The sequence below is a fragment of the Tamandua tetradactyla genome, chromosome 5 (assembly GCF_023851605.1).
Source record: "Tamandua tetradactyla isolate mTamTet1 chromosome 5, mTamTet1.pri, whole genome shotgun sequence".
Taxonomy (NCBI): domain Eukaryota; kingdom Metazoa; phylum Chordata; class Mammalia; order Pilosa; family Myrmecophagidae; genus Tamandua; species Tamandua tetradactyla.
This window is the reverse complement of record NC_135331.1, coordinates 20054217-20077001: the sequence shown is the minus strand read 5'-3', so window position 1 is coordinate 20077001 and position 22785 is coordinate 20054217. Positions and strand designations below refer to the sequence as shown.

General features: G+C 40.2%; 1 protein-coding gene and 1 non-coding gene across 10 annotated transcripts in view; one reads left to right on the top strand and one right to left on the bottom strand.

Moving 5' to 3' along the window:
• Window positions 1-22785, top strand: part of CIT (citron rho-interacting serine/threonine kinase) — a 213677-nt gene that overhangs the window by 16650 nt on the left and 174242 nt on the right. For 8 of the 9 annotated variants that reach the window (XM_077159980.1, XM_077159985.1, XM_077159984.1 and 5 more), the window contains exons 4-7: window positions 2886-3061; window positions 8269-8370; window positions 20583-20725; window positions 21539-21632. In XM_077159980.1, the coding sequence (XP_077016095.1) occupies window positions 2886-3061; window positions 8269-8370; window positions 20583-20725; window positions 21539-21632 (515 nt within the window). Of the gene's footprint in view, window positions 1-2355; window positions 2594-2885; window positions 3062-8268; window positions 8371-20582; window positions 20726-21538; window positions 21633-22785 lie in introns of those variants that run through there. The other variant, XM_077159986.1, reaches the window with a different exon arrangement.
• Window positions 15228-15334, bottom strand: LOC143685274 (U6 spliceosomal RNA). The gene has a single exon (XR_013176522.1). It is a non-coding gene; the product is annotated as a U6 spliceosomal RNA (small nuclear RNA).

The following is a 22785-nucleotide window of genomic DNA, read 5'->3' as shown; positions in this document are numbered from 1 at the left end:
CCTGCATCAGTTTTCCCTGAGGGTGAGACCCAGCAGGTTGAAAGACTTTCCTGTGAAGTCTCTGGGCTCTTTTTTTCTTATCCTGCCCAGTATGTGGTGTGTCTGCCTGTGGGTCGCACCAGCAAAAGATGTTGCGGCACTTTTAACTTTGGAAGACTCTCCCTGCTGGGGGCATGGTGGAGACAGAGGAGAGGTTATAGGCTGGTTTTAATGGCTTCAAATTGCCAAGCCCTGGGGTCTGAATTTCTTGAGACAGGGATTCTACCTGAGTTGGGCTTCACTCCTCCCCTGGGGAAGGCACATGTGGGAGACCGCCCTGAAAGCAGTCAGTTTCTGCCTATGCCTGGGGCAGTTGCAGCTCGAGAAGTCCCACCGCTGAATCCAGAGGGTGCCAAGTCTCCATAGAAACACAGCCACTAAAACCTCTGTTTCCTCCCCCTTTCCTCTTTTTCCATGAGCCCAATGAGCAGACTCTGCTTGACCAGGTTTAGAGTCTTTTTCCTTTCCCTCTGGGAAGCCTCCTGTGGGGAAGGGGCGCTGGGCGCCGGCCGCGGTGGCTTGGGGAACTCACGGTTTTGGGGAGGCTTGAAGTCTGTCCAGCTGGTCCAGACTGGGGTACGCTGTGTGTCCGGTCACTGACATGGCTCCGGGAGCTGTTCTGTACTGTTTCTGGTTATTTAGTAGTTGTTCTGGAGGATGAACTAAAACGCGCGCATTGCTAAGCTGCCATCTTGACCAATTTTGATTCTTCTTGAAACTCTCTACCTAGACACATGAGATTTATTTTTTACAGAGGTCACCATGAATCCATGTGGTTCCACCTGTCTCTCCTGCCTGATTTCCAAAGAGACTAAGGGAGGGTGTTTTCAGGATGACTGGCTGAAGTGAGAGGTGTTCTCTGTGGTTGGAAAGACAGTACAGTGGAGACCATCATGTGTGCCTTTAATCCAAGTGTGTTCACCTCCACCCATGCAACAAAGAAGTGGGGGGTGGATAACAAAATCACATTGGCTAACTCATCACTGTTCCACCTATGGCTGTGGGTATGAATGGCTTTTCCCTTTGGCCTTGGTCCCTCTCATTGTGTGACTTGAGAATGTAGCTCCTAACTTTCCCTCCTGAAGGGTTATGTGCTCTAGTACAGAAGGGTTCCAGTGTCCATGTGGGTTTGCAAGACAGTCTCTTGAATGCCTCTTTTTGAGCCATTCTCCAGATAAGTATGATTATCTGTGTTTCTTGCCTTCCTTTGGAGTTACCCTCTTATAAGATGTAATTCCCCTGTAATGTACAGGATCACATTTTTATGTTAATCACTGCTGCCCACTTTCATTCTATTTTTTTAATTTTAGTAATGTATATAATATAAAAATTTACATTGTAACCACTTTTACGTGTACATTTCAGTGATGCTACATCAACATTTTCCACCACCAAAACTTTTTCATCACCTAAAGAGGAAACTCTGCACCTATTAAGCAATAATTCCTCATTCTTCCCATTTCTGCCCTTAGTAATCTCAAATTTTCTTTCTCTCTGTGAATTTGCTTAGTTTAGATATTTCCTATAGGTGGAATCAAACAATATTTGTGCTTTTTTGTCTGGCTTATTTCACTTAGCATAGTGTTTTCAAGGTTCATCCATGTTGCAGCATGTCTCAGAACGTTATTCCTTTTTGTAACTGAATAATATTCCATTGCGTGAATATACTACATTGTGTTTATCCATTCATCTGTTGATGAGTACTTGGTTTATTTTCACCTTTTGACTACTGTGAATAATGTTGCTATGAATGTTGGTGTGTATCTGTTTGAGTCCCTGCTGTCAGTTCTTTCAGGTATGTACTTAAGAGTGCAATTGCTGGGTCATATAATAATTCTATGTTTAACTTTTTGAGGGGTCACCAAGCTGTTTTCCACAGTAACTGTACCACTTTATGTTCCCACCAGCAATGCATGATAATTTCTAATTTCTCCATATCCTCAACGATGCTTATTTTATTTTTCAAATAATAGCCATCCAGTTGGGTATCAAATGGTATATTACAGTTTTGATTTTCATTTCTGTGGTAATTACTGATGCTGAGCATCTTTTTGCTCCCCTCCATTCTTGACAGTCAGTAGAGTAATGTTACATATAGTGAAGCCCCAGCTTAGTGTACTGTGCTAAACTCTGTTAGATTCCAAATATAGTATCCATTTAGTTCATATTTCATATATTGAGGGTCTCTGAGAGATTGTACTTGGATAAAAAATGAGATTCTATGCTAAGAAAAGAATAATAGAGAACCTTTCTAGAGGTGTAGCATGACAAACCTGCAGAGCAAATGTCAAGGCACCGATTGGTTCCTTGGGCTAAGGCTCCCCCCCCTTTATTGTTTTTAAGCACTGCCAAATATTAAGGCAAGGAAGGCGTTACTGTTACTGGCACAATCAAAGGAAGATAACACTTGGACCAGTGGGATAAAACTGATCACAACACATGGAGTCAGAATGGAATAATTTGGAAGTCATCTCCAAAGTCAATTGAAATGGGAATCGTCTTGCTTACATCACATCATAAGTCTGTTTTAGTACTGTCCTGCAGCCTTCAGAGGGTAATAAGAAAAGTTTGATTTTTGTCTTTCCCCCAATTTTCTAGGTCTATGGGATTCAAATCATAGCTACCATGGAAACTGTACTTTGGAATTTCTGGAGCCCTTAATTATAACATATAAAAACATTTTTGTGCTTATTTTATAATTATGCATGACAGATGAGGAAGTGACTAAACGTCTTTTGACAGTGAAGAAAGACATAAGAACACTTTCTTTCTTTTTTGGTTTTCATAAAGATGCATGTATTTGAAGTGCTTTCTTTATCTGGGTGTAACTCTTCCATCTTTTGCAGATTCCGACACCATAGCTGAGCTACAGGCACTCCAGCCTTCAGCAAAGGACTTTGAGGTCAGAAGTCTTGTAGGCTGTGGTCACTTTGCTGAAGTGCAGGTGGTCAGAGAGCGAGCAACTGGGAATGTGTATGCCATGAAAGTGATGAAGAAGAAGGCGTTGTTGGCCCAGGAGCAGGTAGGAGCATTTGAACAATCACGCCCTTTCCCCTTTTTGTACTGGTATTTTCACTGCAGAAATGATAACCGGCTGATTGGTGTTAAGACTGAGTTTGCAGGCTTTCCTCTGTGATCCTATAGTTAATTACGGTTGTGTGGGCAAAATGACCTCGTGTTCTTGGCTCTTCTTGAACTGCCACTGGCTAATTTTGAAGGGTCGCAAGTTCCTCTTGATTTCTTTATTGTATTTCTAGCGTTGCATTTTATTTCACAACCAACTTGGCCTTTTAAGTAATGAATTTAAGATGATCTCTCATGACTGTCAGTTGGGAATTCAGGGATCTGCATATTGTAGGGTGAGTTCGAATAGTGTTTGCTTTTATACATACTTGATATATTTGTGTTGTGAGTTTGTGTATTTGATTTTAAAACAGGCCTTTGGGGAAGTTAAATATAATTGTTATGTGACTGGGTGCTTGTTTAGAGCAGGTAAGAAATTATCTTTTCAGTCATAGTATTTGTCTTTATTTTAAACAAGTCTCTGTCTTGGGCATATTGATTCATTTGCTGTGTTTCTAGAGAGACGGCCATTGGCCTGGCAGTTCAAGGGTAATTTATTGGTTACAGATGTTGGAGTGCACGTTGTGTGCCTGACAGTGTACCTGGCCCTGTGGGAAGCCTGCAAAAGGAGTTTTGAAGCTCCAGGACTGTTACTCTCAGAACTTAGAAACAACCTTGGGAAGCAAAAGAAAAATGCAGATATATAAAGCAGCTGCTTACCAGCTAAAGCATCACAGAAGGGAGGAACAATTAGCAAATGCACAAACAATGGTGGAAGAAGAGATATGTGAATATACAGGTTGTCGGTGAGTCAGGGACGGTTAGGAAAGGTTCACAGAGCTGAGTGAGAAAACAGGTTCCGGGCAGAGAAAAGTGGCAAGAGTGTGCCAGGTTAGACATGTGGTACGTGTGAAGCTTTCAAGGTTTGAGTGATAGAACTCTATACAGGGGATATGCATTTTTTTGTCCCAATGTTTTAGAACAACTAGACTGGGAAAAAGGGAGAAAGGAGGACATTTCCATGGTGTGTTATGGGTCCCCAAAACGCTAGGTGCAGTGATTTGCTAGGAAGCCTCACATATAATGGTACTCAGAGCTCTGATGTTTGACAGTCAAAGAATACAAAGTGAAACTAGCAAAGGTAAGAGGCATGGGTCAAGTCAGGAGGAAGCCAGGCACAAGTTTCCAAGAGTCCTCTCCCATTGGTGTTACTTGGGATGTGCTCAGTTTCCCCAGGGAGGAGTTATTATGTATATGAAATGCTGTCAGCCAGGGATGCTTATTAGAGACTCAGTGCCCAGGAATATTTTTGGGCACTGGTCACAAAGGCACCCCTAACTATGTGTGGTACCCAAATTTTAGGCTCCTAGAAGGAAAGCAGGTGTGCAGCATAAATTCACATTGTTTGTACAAACTGTTTGGGAACCATGAGCTGCTCTTCTCCTTTCTGGGAATGGAACTCTCCTGAAACCCAAGTTCTCAGATGCCAACCAATGGCCAGCCTAGTAAGCAGACCTTTCTAAGGAGAGCAGTCAGGCCTGCTATGTTAACTCCATTCTGCACAGATATGGACGGAATACTTGTTGGGTTATCTCAAGAACTGTGGTTTTGAATTCTTGTTTAGTTTGTGAGGTGGTTGGGGATGACTTAGGTTTTTGGACGAAGGAGGTTGGGATCAGAGTCTGGTTCCTGAGGGCTCCATTGAGTTTGTGTGGCCTGGATTAGAGACACAGTAGAGGGCAGGCAGCTTCTTGTCAGGGTCCAAGATTAATGTGGACTGCATTTAGGAATGAAAAGTGAGCAGCATCACAGAAAACAAAAAGAATTGGACATCACAATAATTTGGAAGAGAGGAGTGAAATATGCTCACTCAGACTCCTAAAACCTAAAAAAGAACCATCTTTCCTTTGTTCACACTTACTGAGCATCTGTTGGGTTTGGCATGCTTTTAGGTCATTGGAAAGATACATTAATTAGATGGAGCCCCTGACCTTGAGATGCTTATGGTTTAGATGGGAACTAGTGCCTATACAAAGAAAATAATCCAGCACACTACCCTGCAAGGGAGCTGTAGGGATGCTCAAATAGGTTTGCCTACCTACAGGTGAATGACCTGAGCTGTGATCCTCTGTGAGATACGAGCTGGGGGAATAGATTTCAAAACGATACACACAACAGAAGTCAGTTAAAACCACCCATTCATTCCTTACAAGGGAAAATAAAAAAGAGAGAGGTATGGTCCTTAACTGAGGATTTGGAATTTAAGGACATGAGAGAGAGAAGCCAGCACAGGGAGTGAATGAAAGGAAATGTCAGGAAGTAGGAGAGAAGGTGGTGTCCTGCAAACAAGGACTGTCCCCTAGGAGAGGCCAGCATGCCTGCCCAGATTTCTGAGGGAACCGAAGACGTCCAGAGAGACCCTTTCCTTTGACGGAAGCTTCTGGGGTCAGATAGGGAGGTAGTGGTGAACAAGTGAAGGGGTAAACTGTTCAGACTGGCCAACCTGAATTGAATGCATTTTATGTACCAGCAAATCAGGTAGGGTTTGAGTTGATATTTCCCATATGTGTTAGGTGTATCATTGGTGGTATGTGAGATGGTTTTAAATAGTATATGGACAAACTGTTTTAAAATATTTAATAATTTAATAGTAACTAGCATACGAATTTGGAAACTGAACATAGGGCCAGGCTTTTACGGCGCTCCATGTGCCTCATCCCAGTCTGCGTTTCAGGCTCCTCGTCTGTAAGATGAAGATAGTGTCTGCCTGCTGGTGCTGCAGTGAGGGTTAGCTCACAGAGCTTCTCTCAGAGGACTGGGCACATAGTGAGAGCTCGAAGAATGGTCTCTGCTAACTACAGTGGCAATAGAGGGCATGCATAATTCAAAATGGAATTAAAACAAATATATAAAATGATGTAATAACAGTACACTGATTTATCTTGAATGGTTGCAAAGGAGATACAAGCATTATACATATTTTCGAATAATTTAACATAAAGCGGTAACCAATTTCTAAGCTATTAAAGCAAATTAATTCAGTGATTAAAAACAGTGCTAACGAGCATATCCAAACCTGTGACTTTCACAGATGTTAGAATAAATAAAAGGTGAATTTTAAATGCATTTTTAAAAAGTGTTGAAACAATTATGAACTTAAAGAAAAGCTGCAAGTACAGTATACAATTTTTTCCCCAAACCATTCAAAAGTAAGCTGCCAATCTGAGTCCCACTGCCTCTGAATACTGTAGTGTGCATTTCTTACAATAAGAATGTGCTCCCACAAAGCTACAGTATAACCATTAAAATCAGAAAATTAACAAATATACTTCATTATCATTTAATCCCTCGACCCCATTCAGGCTTTACCAGTTGTCCCAGTAATGTCTTTTATTTATTTATTTATTTTGCATGGGCAGGCACTGGGAATCGAACCCGGGTCTCTGGCATGGCAGGTGAGAACTCTACCTGCTGAGCCACCGTGGCCCGCCCTCCAATAATGTCTTTGAGAACAGAGGCATCTAGATCAGGATCATGCATGGCATTCACTTGTCCAGAATTTTCAGTCTCATTCTATCTGGAACAAGTGCTCAGTCTTTCCTTGGCTCTTGTGACTTTGATGGCTTTGAAGATCACAGGGCAGTTATTTTATAAAACTTGGATTTGTCTGGTGTTGCCTCATGTCAAGATTCCTCTTTGACAGGAGCATCATAGATGTGATTCTGTGTCCTTCTCATTGCGTCACAGCAGGTGACTCCCAATTTCAGTGTACTGCATTTATGATGATGTTCACTCTGAGCAACATGATTAAAGTGGTGTCTGCCAGGCTTCTCCCCTTTCATAATTGTATATTTTGTTGGGAGATACTTTAAGGAACTATCCCATTCCTCATGTGACTTTCAATTTATTCACTTATTTATTTATATCTGAATGGACCTGTCTTTTCTTATTTGAGTCGGTAATTACAATCTGTCACTGTATTTATTTTGATACACAAATTGTCCCCAGGTTGGTCAATGGGAACCCCTCAAGGGGCGCCTGTGTTCTCTTGACGTATCACTGGCATTCTTTGAGTATTTTCTTGTTTTCTGACATAAAATGTTCCAGATTTTTTTTTTTGTCCATGCCCTGGAAGCAGTCATTTTTCCAAGGAGCCCTGGTTCCTTTTGTTGGAAGAGGCATTTAGTGTCCAAGATCTGGGTCCCAGGTGTTCCTTAGGTGTTCTTGCTGTTCCTGGGCCCCCTTCAGTGGACAGAGTTAGGGAGGACATGTGTGTGTATACAGTATACCTGCACACACATGTGCACCCCTACACACACACACATCTGTATTTATCTCTCACTCTAAAAACTGGAAGCCATGAGATCACACCAGTACTCCAATTCCACTCCAGCTTCACATGGTTCATTCTCAAGTTTTCACCTTTTCCATGTATGGAACGCTCTTTTCTGACATTGCCCTTAATGTTTTTACATATTTTTTCAATCCCCCTGGTATATAGCTAATCTATCTTTCTTGCCATCCCCACTCCTGCATGGGTTCAGGTACACCTCGCTCCAGGCCATTCTGACACGTGGCTGCTTCCCCATCCTGCTTGGGCCCTGTGATGGATTGTCCTTCCCTCAGTCATGGTGCTGCCCTCCTCACTGTCCTTGGGCTCTGTTGCCCCACACTTAGCTGCCCTTCCATGCTTTTCCTTGCTGAACTTGGCCTCTGAGCCCCCAAGGTGCTTTTTCCCTCTCACCCCCCACCCCTAGCCTGGCACCCTGTCCTGGGCCATGGGGCTCCCTTTCCCTACTACCATTTCCCCACCACCAGCATGGATTTCTACGTTGTTTTACTCATCTTAATGAAATGAGTTTAGTAATGAATTCATTGTCCAGGAAAGGAAAATATTTAAATTAAAAAAATATGAGTTGACTCTAGAGAAAGATGCTAAGTAAATAATTGGACAGGTACTGTGTGGATTTGGCAAAATTTTTGAGCAAAATGGTGAATGACTGAGATTTGTAGAATGCCAGGCTAAGTGATGGCTTTAAAAAACACACACACACCAAAGCTAGAGATACCAGTTTAGGCTTAAAAAGTGAAGAAGGAGCATTTTTTCATGTTTTGTTCTTTTTTTGTTATAATTGTCTAAACGGCATCATCTTTTTTCTCCCCTAGGTTTCATTTTATGAGGAAGAACAGAACATATTATCTCAAAGCACAAGTCCTTGGATCCCCCGATTACAGTATGCCTTTCAGGACAAAAATAACCTTTATCTGGTGAGTCTTAATGTTGATCTCTATGGAATTAGTCTAGTGCTGTGATACACAGATATCATAGTCATCAAATGGAATGTGGTTTTTTGCCCTAGCGCTCCGTGTCATCTGGTGTTCATTCAGTTTCTCTCCTGACTTTGAGATGTGCCCTTTTTCTCCTCGTTCTGAAGATTAGAGAAATCTAGATGAGTTAGAGAAAGATTTCTCTAATCTTCAGAACGAGGAGAAGATTTAGAAACACGTCCATTTAATGTTGGGAATCATAGCTTGCTTAAAGGGCAATAATGAGAAGGCATTTATTTGGAAATAGTCCATTATTGCCTTAATTAGAATATTGCTTTAATCTTCAAAAATTGAGATGATAATATATGCTGATTATAAAGAAGTACAAAGGCTGTAGAAATATACCCGGTAGAAAGGAAAGTCCTCTGTCTTCCTTTCCTAAGGAAACAGATGTTATGTATCTTCTTTCTGAAACTTTACTGTGCCTAGTAGAAAATATCTGTCTGTATGTGTAATACATCTATATAATTTGCTCTACAAAAATTGCATGTTACTCTCTACTCTACTTGCTTTTTATCTTTGTAGAGTATGGGCATAGGTATGGGCATCCTTCTGTGTTAGTTTATACACGCCTGTCTCATTCTTTAGAAAGTTGACATCACTTTCTCTGATGTGCATATAACAGAACTTGCAGAATGCTGAAGGTTCATTTTGGGGCCTCGTTTGGTCTCTGGGTGGTTTACATTCCTCAGAAGTAGAAACAAGTTTTATGCTTAATTCAGCTCTTAAGATAACTATCCCATTGCCTTGGATGGAGATAGACGTCTATCTCCTGAGCTTACGCAGAAGAGAAAGGGCAACAGAGAGACAGACTCCCACCTGTCTTGAACTTCCTTGGGGCATTTTTTGGGGCATCTTCACTGTCTTTATTTCTGACCTAGAATGAATAGTTTATATGCCTTGATTTCCTATTTTTGAGAAGCCCAGCTGCCTGGAGAAATATTACCCAGCTCTGCCTAAGCCTTCTGAGCAAGGATGTTCCCGTGCACATGCAGAGGGACACTGGCCTTGCACTGACCACGTGCTGCTTTCAGAATGTCTACACCACATGTGTGAAACACTCCTTTCCTCGAATATCATCTTAGAGTCTTTGCTTCCTTGAGACATGGGTCATCAAGCCCTCATCTTCACAAATGACCTAGGACCGTTGTTGCATAGTGTGACTTGTGCCCTGTGCTCTCTGTATCCTTTGAAGTCCCGCATGTTTGGATATAGTAACAAGCCTCTTCATGATCCCTTAGAAAAGTTCCCTTGAATCATCAGGGTTTTTTGTTTTGTTTGCTTATTTTTTGTTGTTTTGGGTATTTTAATTGGAGCTCTTGAAGAGATTTAGAACACTAGTTTTTTTTTTTTTTTTTTGGTATGCTGTATGGTGGGGGTCATGTTTCAATCTTTTCCCATGTGAGTATCCCATTATTGCAGCACCATTTGCTGAATACTTTGTTTTTTCTTTCTTTTCCTGTTTGTTTGTTTTGGGAAGTGCGTGGGTCAGGGATTGAGCCTGGGTCTCTTGAGTGGCAGGCGAGAATTTTACCACTGAACCACCCTTGTGCCCCTAGAACACCAGTTTTTAAGGATAAACTTCATTCTATGATCTATATCACAGGCAGTTCTAGAGTTAGGAAGGGCATTGACTTTTGGCAAAAGCTGACAGTCCATGGTTTTCTGGTCTATCTTGCACCTGGTTTTGTAGGTATATATTTCTCTTCCTCTGGGTTGAAGAGCTCATCTTCTGAATATCTAGTCTTACACATCTTCTTCTTGAAAATAAGCATTGTTAAGATGATCCAGGATTTTCACACCATCAAGCTCAATTTTGGTAGAGGAGACAGTGACAAACTTTGGGTGTGCTGTTTGTAAAGGAGCTCAGTTGAGGGTGAGCGATGCAGCTCATGTGGCAAGCTACTGCTCAGTTCCTTTGGGGAAACTACCTGCTTGCCTCCATGGTGGCCAATGAGGATGAACAGACTGACCTTGGAAATGATACTCATGCACAGTTCCTGCTATGTTGTGATTGTAGTTGTGTGTGTGTGTGTGTTAATGGTTCAGGAGGATAGTACTTGGGCAATTTGAGAATTTTAATCGCTTTGGGATCCCCATTCTTCTCACTCCCAACCAACCTTGTTACAACTTTCCCTTCTTTTTGTTGAATCATGGATTTAGCTGCTGTGAACTTCCAATTAGACATAGCCTTCCTGGAATACCTTGTGGATTGGGAACACCTATTGATTCCTCTGATCAGGACAAGTTCCCAGCTGCAGGGCCTTCCTTTTATTGGACGTTTTTGAATGTGGGGCTTCCATCTTGATTTTGCCAAAAGTATCAGCATCCTTGTTTCGTGGCTGTTTTCTCCATTTTTTTTTTTTATCTGCCATGTTGCAAGATGGGAAAAATCTTGAAATGACTGTTTTCTGGAGTTCTGATTGCCTCAGCACATGAATACCTGGGTGCAATGACATTTGGGCACCTTTCTTTTAGTGACTCTGTTGGGTATGACTGATGGTATCTTGTACTATTTTCTTGTTTGTATTCTCTTCTTAGGTATTTTTGGTATTTTGGAGTAAAATGTTTACTGAGGGCAGAATTTTCATATAAAAATCCAAAATTAACATAGTAATTAAGATATGCCTATAGATCCACCCTCCCCTTTCTCCATTTCTGAAATAGCTAACACTCTGAAAAACCTGAAGTTGACAGCAAAACTTGACTTGAACGCAGCTTGTGGCAAAACATGACCCTAACTGACTTGAAGCTATTTGCAGTAATTATTCATTTCCCTTGGTGTGACCATTCTTATATTTTGCTGCAAAATTATGAATATGTTTGACTATGAGGTGTTGTCCCAGATCCTGCTGAGGGTGTTACAGAATAAATAGTAAATGCACCATTTTACCTTTCTAAAATCTGAAAAACTCTGAATCCAGAAATGCACTGTGCTGTAAGATAAGGGGATTGTCGCTCAATAGTGGCATTGTAAAGTTCTGAAATTCCATTGTACCCATTGGCAATTTAAAGGTTGCTAAGTCTGTGAAGTTTCGAGTAACTTATGAATCACATATACTCTTTTGGTAGTTGAAGATTATTTGTAATGCAACGGCAGTTTAATTGGAGATAATAATTTAAATCAACCAGGGAGAAAAAAGGATTCCACCTTTTCTGTCTCACCAAGCTGCCTGTTCTCCCCAGCCCTGCTTCTTCTGTGTGGGTTCAGGCCTTTACCCTCTCTTGCCTGCATTATTGAGATAATCTCCTAAGTGTTCTCGCTGCCGTCTGTCTTGCCCACCTCCAGGTCTTCTACAATTGCAGCCGAAGTCATCTCCCTATTAAAACCCTTCAAGACTCCCTACTGCATTATGGGTGGTGTCCAGATTATTCTACATGGCTTACAAGGACTATCTCATACATGCCTCCAGCCTCGAGGTCTGCCATTTCTCTCCTCACTTTACATTTGTCCTGACCTTCCCTTTAGTGCTTGGAATTTGCCTCTCATGTTTTTGCATGGTGTTCACTCTTTTACCCCTTATCTGGGTAACTCCCATTCCACCTTTTGGGCTTGGGTCAGATGTCACTGCTTGTAGAAACCTTTCCTGGACCTTCTAAATTCTAGGATGGGTGTCCTCTGCTGTATGTTCATAATGCTCTACTCTTCTCCTTCATGGGTGGGTGGTGTTCTCCACTAGGTACTTCCTCCACGAGGGGAGCAATTAATGTCTCCTTTGCTCCCAGTAGAGCTTCAGCAAGTAAATGCTTAAGAAATATTTATTAGATGAATACATGATTAATTTCATAGACATTGATTTACATACAAATATACTTACCATGTTAAGGAAATCATAACATGTTAGTAACATGAGCTTTGCTCTCTTAAGTATATAATTCAGGGTCATCTCTGAGATTTTAAAATTTTGGAATGTAGTGGAAGGAAATTGGACTTTGAGTCCTTGTGAATTTTGATGGTTAAAAAATTTTCATTTGTGGTTCTTACTAATGAATGTGGCTTATCATTTTCTGATATATCAAAAATTGTAGCAAACTCTGTTGTAGTGTCTGGTTCTATATAACAAGGCTAGTACTATGTTCTGGCAGGCAGCCCATGGAAACAGTGCTTTGTTGAATAGGTTCATGATGAAATATGTTCACCAATGTCCTGCCACGAAGGAGCTGATCTTTACAAAGAAAGCATTATTTTGCAACTCAGCGCTTGTAGTATTGTTATCTCTAAATTCTTGGTGAGAATCTTAAAGCTTGCAGACTTTGTATTGATGTTTTTCATACTATAGGTCTTTTCAGTCTACCCTAACTTAAAGCCCATAATTGATCTCTAAACCTTCTTCCCTGCTGTGACTTTACATTGACTTCTCTCTGTGCTTTCCATTGTTTTCCCCCAGTTGCACATAGAGATGTATTAGTTAAGACTAAGCTACTATAACAAAGAGACCAAAGTACAGTCTGAGCTGGTGGGGTGGCTCTGTTGTTTGCAATAATTTAGGGACCCAGGTTCTTTCCATCTTGTGGCTCCCCCATCCTTTTGGATATTTTCCTCCTTTGCATGATTGGGCCATGTACATGAAGTTGAGCCATTTCATATCTTTGTTCTAGCTGTGGATAGGAGGAAGGAGCAGAAATTCAGGGCAAACAAAATTCCTTTTACACAAAATGACATGAAAAAGTTGGATGCATCATTTCCTCTCACATTTTGTTGGCCAGAACTTAGTCACATGACCATGTGTAGCTGCTAGGGAGGCTAGGAAATGTACTGTCTAGCTAGCTGTGTGGTCTATATGTAGCTGAAATTCTATTACCATGGAAGAAGGAAAGAATGGATTTGGGGGTATAATTAACCATCTGCCACAGAGATTACACCACCTACTTTTGTAAGTAGTAAAAGGCAGAGTTGGGATTCAAAGTTAGGCCCTCTAGTCCAGTGCACATATGCTTACTAAATGCATCATATTGCCTTATCCCGAACCACTTCTAACAGGATCCTGGTTCTGGTGTCCTGCTTGGGATTAATTCTTTATATTTCTGGTCTCAGTTTCAACTCACAGCTGGACAATTTTGTGGGCAGTATTTCCTTTCTATGTAGGAAAAAATTGCAAGTGGGCTGCTTCCAGGCACTGACCCCATGGCCCATATGATCACCAACCTGTGCCATTGTTGGGAATCTGCATAGCATTAATGAATACAACTTCATCATTTATTTTAGTGAAATGTGGCAGTTTATGATAGTTTTGACAATGAGACATGTGCTGTTTTGATCTTTTGGGTAAGATTATCTGGTTTTCCAGCATGTCTCAAAACCTGCCAGCGTGTCATGTGTTGCTGCTACAGAAGCCAGGTTTGGAAGCTGGCTAGCCATCATAAGGAGGCTTCTGCTTGGCATTTTGTTCCTCGTTTGATTACTGCTCTTTGTTTGGTATCACCAGAGTCACTGGCTTTTTCAGTGTCAGTTTTCTCATTGGTGAGATGATATATTAAGACTTTTTATTGACCCCAATTCAATTGCTAAGTGTACTGTCACCACTGGTGGCAGGGGTGGGAGTGAGGTTCTGTAAGTTCCCCACACCTTCTAAATAGTTGTTCTGTGTCTTGATCTTTTGAGGAACCATATTTCAAGTGAGTACATTTAGAATTTTATCATTTTAGGAACCACATTTTTGTTATGTCCTGGTTTGCTGGACCCCATCCTCAGAGATTCTGATTCTGTGGGTCTGGGATGGGGCCCAAGAATTTGTGTTTCTAAGTCCCAAATGATGCATCCCCAGAGTGCAGCAGCATCACTTGGGACTTAGTTAGAAATCCATTGTCCTGTGGCTGTAGTGATGGTTTGATTTCTGGTTCCTGGTTCTTCCTTTGCCCCTTCCCACACCGGAGATCCCTTCCCTTGTCCCTTCAGGCCAAGGAATGGTAGCTGCTGCCTTGCTGTTACTTGGCCCTGAATAAATACCTAGTTTATTTCCTTTGATCCTGCCTAGGCCTTTGTAAATAGTCCCTTAATGAATATCCTCAACTACCTAGTTTGAGTGGCTGTTGGTTTCTTGCCAAGACCCTAGCCAATTCAGTGCTCAGTAAGGATTTTTTGAATGGAATGAATGAATCAGTCTAGGATTCATATATTCTAAAATAAAGGGACATCTCTCTTTTTGTTTTGGTTACCTTATTTTTTGAGAAGAGTAACTTAGGGTCTCTTCCAGGAGTCCCTTTGCTTAGAGGATTCCTTCCCTCCTCCATATCAAAGATCAGAAACACTGGGCCCAGCGGATAATGATGCCAATAGCATTTTACATTTTTATGACTCTCTTAGCTAAGCTGATCATAGTGCAAGCATTTCAAGGAGACATTTTCAAGAGGTTGCCAGCATGGTGTGCTTCTAATGATGCCATATGCAAATTGGAATAGAGTACTATAGAACTATTAAATATTCATAGCCCATGAATGCATGTATGTGCATAGAAGCATAGGTGTGCATGGGTGTGTGGACGCACTAGCATACTCGCAGTCCTGCCCTTCATTTCACATGTAGCACAACTGATGGAAATTGCCAATCCTGTTGGTTGGGGGTATAGATGCAAATACCAACAGAGAAGCAGCCGATCTTTCCAAACTGAACACATGTAAGATTTGCCCTTTAATTAGCATCTGCAGCTGCTGCCATCGTAAGGGTCTGTCCCTGTTTCCCTGAAAGCCTAACTTTTAAAAGAGCAAGTTCATTTTAGCTCCAAGCCAGTCTCATCTGTCAATTGCTGTGCTTTCTCTGCCATCACAGTGATGCCACATTATTTAAATTTTTTTTTTTTTTAAATATGGAGTGCTTCACGAATTTGCATGTCATCCTTGCACAGGGGCCATGCTAATCTTCTCTGTATCCTTCCAATTTTAGTATATGTGCTGCCGAAGCGAGCACAATGCCACATTATTTAGGGCTCTTTCACTGTAGGTCTTTTTTTTCTTCCCCCTTTGATTACCTTGCCTCCATGGTCACCATTTGGGTGATCTTGAGCTGTCCATTGTGTGCAGGATATCTGAATCCTGTCCTTGCAAGGATGAAGGGTCGTTGCCTCAGTGCTGATGGGCTGGGTATTTTCAGGCCCTTTGTTGATCAGTGACCTTCTCTTGACATATAAAAAGGCTTCAGGTAGTCACTGAAAAAATGTAAGCAGCAGAAGCAGTGGCTGTACAAGGGAAACACTGATGTAGATACGTTTAATCTTGGTTGGCCTTGAGAGGCACATTGGCTCCATAACCTCATCAACAGTGGGTCCTGGTACAGTGCTGGGCTAGTTGCACCGGAATCACCCTGGGAACATTCTTTTAAAAATGTCTGGACTCCACCATGAAGCTCGAGCTGTGAATTCAGGAGTAAGTATATAAGTATATATTTATATATTTAATATATTTATGTATTTTTAGTACAATTTTATTGAGATATATTCACATACCATATAATCATCCAAAGTGTACAATCAGTGGTTCGCAGTATCATCATGTAATTGTGCATTCATCACTACACTCAGTTATGGAACATTTTCATTACTCCAAAAAAAAAAAGAATAAAAATAAAAAAAGAACACCCAGAACATCCCATTCCCTATCCCACCCTATTATGTATTTTTTGTCTTTATTTTCTTACTCATCTGTCCATACACTGGACAAAGGGAGAGTCAGTCAGAAGGTTTTCACAATTACATGGTCACATCATAAAAGCTATATAATTAAATAGTCATTTTCAAGAATCAAGGCTGCTGGAATACAGTTCAAGTTTTAGGTATTTCCTTCTAGCTATTCAAATACACTAAAAACTAAAAAGAAATACCTATAAAATGCATAAGAATTATCTCCAGAATGACCTCTCATCTCTCTTTGAAATCTCTTAGTCACTGAAACTTTATTTTGCTTCATTTCTCTTTCCCCTTTTGGTCAAGAAGTCTTTCTCAATCCCCCTATGCCAGGTCTATGCTCATCCCCAGGAGTCAGGTCCCATTTTGCCAGGGAGATTTACACCTTTGAGAGTCATGTTCCACAAAATTGGGAGGGCAGTCAGTTTATCTGCAGAGTTGACTTTCAGAGAGAATTCACATTAGAGCAATGAAAGAGGTTCCCTGGAAGTGACTCATCGGCATAGTTATAAGTAGGCTTACCTTCTCCTTTGCAGGAGTGCATTTCGTAAGGGCAGGCACCAAGATTGAGGGCTCAGCCTGTTAAATGGGTAGTTCCCAATGCTTGTGAGAATGTCAGGAATTCCCTAGGTGGGGAAGTTTAATATTTCCACATTTTCCCCCAGCTCCTCAAGGGGACTTTGCAAATACTTTTTTATTTTCTGCCCAGATTACTCTGGGATGTGTCAGTGCCTCACACTAACCTGTACAAACCAACAAGATCTCACTCCTATTCAAGATGGAACCCATATTTGTAACAAGCTCTCTAAGTGGTTGTGATGAGAAGGACACATACTGCTTAATTAAAAAAATATGTATTTTTCATTTCATTAGAATGTTAGCTCTCTGATGGCAGGGATATTCATCTGTTTTCTTCACTGCTGTGTTCCTAATAATTTAGGATAATGCTTGGCAAAAAGTAGGCACTCAAATATTTGTTCGAATGAATATGTGTCTTTCCCATTTTTTTTTTTTTTGTTATGCTATATGGTAGGGTCACATTTCATTATTTTTCCCTATGAGTATCCCATCATTGCAGCACCATTTTTGAATTTTTGTTTTGTTTGTTTGCTTTGCTTGTTTGGTTTTTGGGAAGTGCATGAAACAGGAATTGAACCTGGGTCTTCTGCATGGCAGGTGAGAATTCTCCCACTGAACTACCCTTGCACCCCCTCCCATTTTGAATAAGTGTTCCCCAGTGATTTTGTTGGGGAGGTAGGCTTGGAAAGCCCATCCCCAGAAGAATTCTCAGTCTTATTGGGCTAGATGCCACATTTTGGGGGTGATCAGTGCCTCACTGGGCATCTTTGAGTAGTGGAATTCAGGGACAGTGTCACACTTTTGGACAAAACCAGATGTAGTAAATGGACTGTAGCACAGACTGGCTGGTGTCCTAATATCTGTTCATTTGTGCTGTACTTATTCTGGTCTTTGGTTCACAGCAAGTCTTGGGATACAAAGACTTGAGGACCTTTGTTTTGTGACTTTTGTTAATGCTTTTGAAGCCTCTTGATTTGGCTTTTTAAAAAGTCCAAAAGTGTTTCCTGAAGAGTCCTGGTTCTTTAATAGTTTTTAAGCTGAACAACATGATGATCAATCAGTCCTGGGTCAGCCATGAACGAGGCATCTTTCCCAGGGCTCCATTCACACCAGAGTGAGCAACCACCCTACAGGAAGAAAATTTTGGGATATGAATAACACCTTTACTTACTCACTGTCTAATCTCCCTTCATCTAATGGTCTATAATTGGAATATTCAGTGGGGTAGCTTGGATCATGTTGGTGAGTCAAGCTTGGTGAGTTTATTTGATAAGGATTCAATTTATTTAGAACCTTGTCATTTAGTATGTATTTTGACCTCATGTTGTGGGGCATGCTGCCTAGCAGCTGCTATAATTTTTGTTGCTTATTTTTTCCATCAACTCTGGTTTTTGAAGAGTGATGCATCCATGGAAAGTTGCTTGTAAAATGATTAATTTAGGTGCTGATTTTTAACTCAGGAACTTGGATTTTCTAAATAGGAGCAAAGAACACATACCTTTTTGTCTTTTCAAGAGGTTATTCTTATTTTCTGAACTTTTTTACTGGTCATTACAAATAGAATTTTCCAGATTAGCTGCTATGTACAAAATAATAATGGTCAGTTTGTAAGCTCTTAAAACTTGCCAGCGTTTCCTATGCATTAAACTTTGTCAACCTTAAACTTAGAAGCAGTCCTGTTTTTTTTCACATCTTTAATAGAATCAGATTAGAAAATTTGTAACTACATTTGGCGTCATAAATATGCATTGTTCTCATTTTAAGACATTTCAGTTCTAAAAGCGGAGTACTTTTGTTATTATCTGTGAAATTCTCTTTTTCTGTTGGGTGGTGAAGACACTTTAAGTGGAAATATATATTTAAAACATGTGCAATGTGACATTCACCCACATAACTAGGGCCGGTAGAGAACCAAGTTGGGGTGAGGGGGTGAGGTTTAGGCAGCCAGGTGGTTCCTGTGGGTTCCTACTGGGCAGGGACAAGTAGCCTACATGTGCTGCAAATTTTGGAAATAAATGTGCATTTTTAGCTATCACCCTTCTTAGGTGTTGCTATTCTTATTAGTTCGTACATCAAAATTTTTTGGCAAATACAAATAAAAAAGGTATTTCTGTTATCAGTAATGAAACCTTACTCTTCAAATGAAATTGTCAGGTGTCTGATTGAGTGTTTGCCAGGAGTAAGGTGTCAGGTGAATGGGGTGTACTATGAAGTTACATGGGGTCCTCAGAGAGCATGGGCAAGGCACTGTCTCCTCCAGGGGTGTCTGATATGGGGATGACTCGGTGTTAGGCAGTCTTCGTGGAGTCTTCATGGGACCAGGCTGGGGTCTTAAGAGATGTGTGCAGATGTTCCAGTTCTGGCTTGTCTAGAGCTTCCTTCCAATTCTAGACTAAAAGCAGCATGAGGTTGGAAGATGATACTGAGATTTAACATCCCAGAGTTGGCTTCTGGAATGCAGTAATGTGAAAGATGATGTTTTTTAAAGACATTTATTTGGATCTTGCTGTTTTCCAGAAAGGACTTGAGCCAACTTAAAAGATGTTTATAGCATGGCTAATAAAATTCAGCACGAAGGGCGGGGGGGAGAACACCATCAGGGTTAGCGTGGTTGCCTGGTGGTCAGAGTGGACCCTGCTTCTTGGCAGCCGGAGCAGAAGCGCGTGTGCAGCCAGGGTGGAAGGAAAGGAACTGAGTGGCAGCCCAGGACCACCCCTGTGGACCTGGTCCTGTGTGGTCTCCACATAGTGCTGTGAGCGGGTATCTTATTGCCATTCTATGGAAGATGGCATTGAAAAAGCCAGAGAGGGAGAGTCACTGAGTTGGAGTTTGAAGCCCCCCAACAACCAGCCTCCAAAATGGGTGTGGACTCAGTACTATCACTCCCACTTATCATCGAAAGAAGGAAGAATTTTAGCTCTTTGCGTCAGGGTTTTTGCTAATCAATTTTTTTTTTTTTTACCTGAGGTTTCACTCTATCTACTTCTACGTTTTTCCCCTATATGTGCCAACAATTGTAATAGGATTTTTCCTGACAAAAAGAGTTCATACTTTATCCTATATAGGATGTCACTTTATGTTATCATGAACAGATTTCCATGGTGGTATGAATGGATGGAAACCATCCTTTTTTTTTTTTTTTAACCCTAACTCTTACGTATATATAGAGGTAATCTGCATAGTGTTTACAAGATTTACAAGTGAAACATAGCTTTCATTGTGGCACTCAGTTAATGTTTGTACCTAGAAAATAAGTAAACAAACCATTCATTTTTAATATCTGCTTCATATTCCATCATTTGGCTATATCATGTTTTCATTGGTCAAATGTTGAATATTTATGTGATTTTTTAGATTTTCTTTTCCTGTTAAAGCAATGCTGCAGTGACTATTTATGTACTTAATTATGTGCAGACTATTTTAAGTACCTATAAAATAAATTGTTAGAAGTGAAATTATGTGGTCAAAGTGTGTATAGTCACATTTAAATTTTTAACAGACTCTGACTTGCCTTCCACACTGACTGTTAAAATAAATGATTGTATCACATTTATTGTTTGCTTCCTAATATCTGCTGGCTGCTGAGAATGCAAGAGAGTTTGGTACCCTCCAGGAATTTCCATCTATGATGTATACCTCATCTGAGAGAATGTCTGGGGTGTCAGCTGGTGTGGGTGGATGAGTGGGTAGATTTAATTCAACTTTTCAAGCTTGCCTTGCAAACATTGTACATGGTGTCTGGGAATAGTCTTTCATTATGTTGATTCTCTTGGGTAATGGATGTAATTTCCTTTGGGCAGAGACCTCATCCTTGGTGACTTAGAGTATGTCTCACACATTTTCACTGCGTTCTGAAGGCATTGCAATTACAACACGTCAGGCGGTATTTGAGGATCTAATCGAGGTGTTCCCTTTTTTCGTTTTGTTAAGAACTAATCACTTTTGTGTTCTATACAGGTCATGGAGTATCAGCCTGGCGGGGACTTGCTGTCACTTTTGAATAGATACGAGGAACAATTAGATGAAGCTATGATTCAGTTTTACCTGGCTGAACTGGTTTTGGCTGTTCACAGTGTTCATCAGATGGGATATGTACATCGGTAAGTGAGGCCCTAGCAGTACACTGCGAATTTATCCATATCACATAAGAGTACCTGCAATACAGTGACTGGGTAGATGATTTCAGATCAAAATAAGGCCTCATCCAGTTTTTACTCAGTCTTACCTGTAACTGGTTGAAAGTCAACTTTGAAAATAACGGATATTTCAGCTTGTCCCTTCAACTGTGTAATAGATCTAGAATTGTAATATTGTCAAGTTTGCTAGTAAGATCTGTTAATATAGCTAATACAATCAGGCACCCTTGCATGGATTCTTGGGTTATGTGATAGAATGATAAAATGTGATTTGCAGAAGGAAATGGAAAAACATGTAGAAATGGAAGACTCTGGAGTTGTAATTAATTGTACCCATAATTTACAAAGTTGTTCCATAAAATCCTCACTCAATAAGTGTTTCTTCACATCCTCACTCATCTGATGTTTTAGGTGTATTTGAGAATGTTATGGTAATGGAATGATGGCTAGACCAGGAATCATGAAATCTGGAATAGAGTCTTATCTTTCCTACTGACCAGCCACATGACATTGGGCAAGTCCCTTAGCTTTTTTGGCCTTAGTTTTTATAATATAAAATGTGTGTCTGTAGAAGAAATAATTCATCTAATACCATGTTTTTTTTAAAACTTAAATCTGTTCTGAAAATTTATGCTAATTTATATCAATCAATACAGAGTCTATATAGCAGAACATATAAACTAAGATTCTTGGCAGAATTGATATGCTGCATTAGCAGTTGCCCGCTGATTGGCTTAGAGAAAACCATACTAATTTGCGGCCCCAATTTTCTTGCAGAGACATTAAGCCTGAGAACATACTCATTGACCGAACAGGGCACATCAAGCTGGTGGATTTCGGATCCGTTGCTAAAATGAACACAAATATGATGGTAATGAGATGGAATGAGATAGCTTAATAGAGCATATACTGAATAGGTTTCTGTGGTCCCAATAAGTTTGGGAAATATTGAATTAAAGCTGAATGATGTCTTAAAACCTTCTTCTGCCAATGTATGAAATTATTCCATGAAAGATGGAGATGGGAGTATAGACTTGTTTCTCAGATTTATTTGACCTTGGAGTCCTTTTATGTGTAGTACTTGTCAATACCCTGTAAAATATTTTTAGAAACACTCTTATAATTTGGTTAAAAAAGAAAAATGCTTGTTTTGTTTTTCCTTAATTTTTTTTTGCTTGTCATTGGCTATCTTTGGTTATATTACTTGAAGTTATTTTGGTGAAAAAAAATACCTTTTGATAAAATGTAACCTTCTTTATCTTAAATCCTCTATTTCCCATGCAGCAAAATTGAAAGTGGTCACTGAAGCGTTCAAACTGAATATTCCTAAGTGTTAGGAACCGAATGCTCAAAATGTCATATGTATATTCTGGACCTTTGATAAAAATTAAACTGTATTCCACATGCTAATTAGGAAAACAGGAGGATAGCTGTTGAGACTAAGAGTGTGAGTGCTTTAGAAAATAGCAGGGTTAAAAAAAAAGATTTAAAAAAAATCTAAAAAAAAATCTTATAAAATTGGTACATACTAAAATGTGAATTTTGACGTCAACTACACAAAAACTGCTGAGTCTAAGAGAAAGACAACTTAGGTTTTAAGACTAATTTCACAATGGAGTCGTTTAGTGACCTAGACATATCCTTAGGAATTTGGCTATAACTTTCTCTAGAAAATGCTGATTCTAGTTAAAATGCATAAATTAAGAGGTTAGAGAAGCTGATCTTCAAGATTCCCTACCTTCGCCCTATCCCCCTTCAAGTTCCTTGGAAGAAAGATGGTTATTGCTAGTTTGATGTTAGAAGAAAGCCTGTGGTTGTGTAGCTCTTTGTACTCCAGTGTCTAGCTTCCCTGTTTTGCAGATCTGATATATACCTGAGATCATTTACGTGATGTTCAGGCCCTTGGAAAAACAAGCTCTCTATGCTGCCTAAAGTCTGAGTTTTTCAAGCTCAGCATGATAATTTTTTTCTTTCATGTTATGTTCTTATAATCAATTCATTTGATTATTATACTAGGAATTATG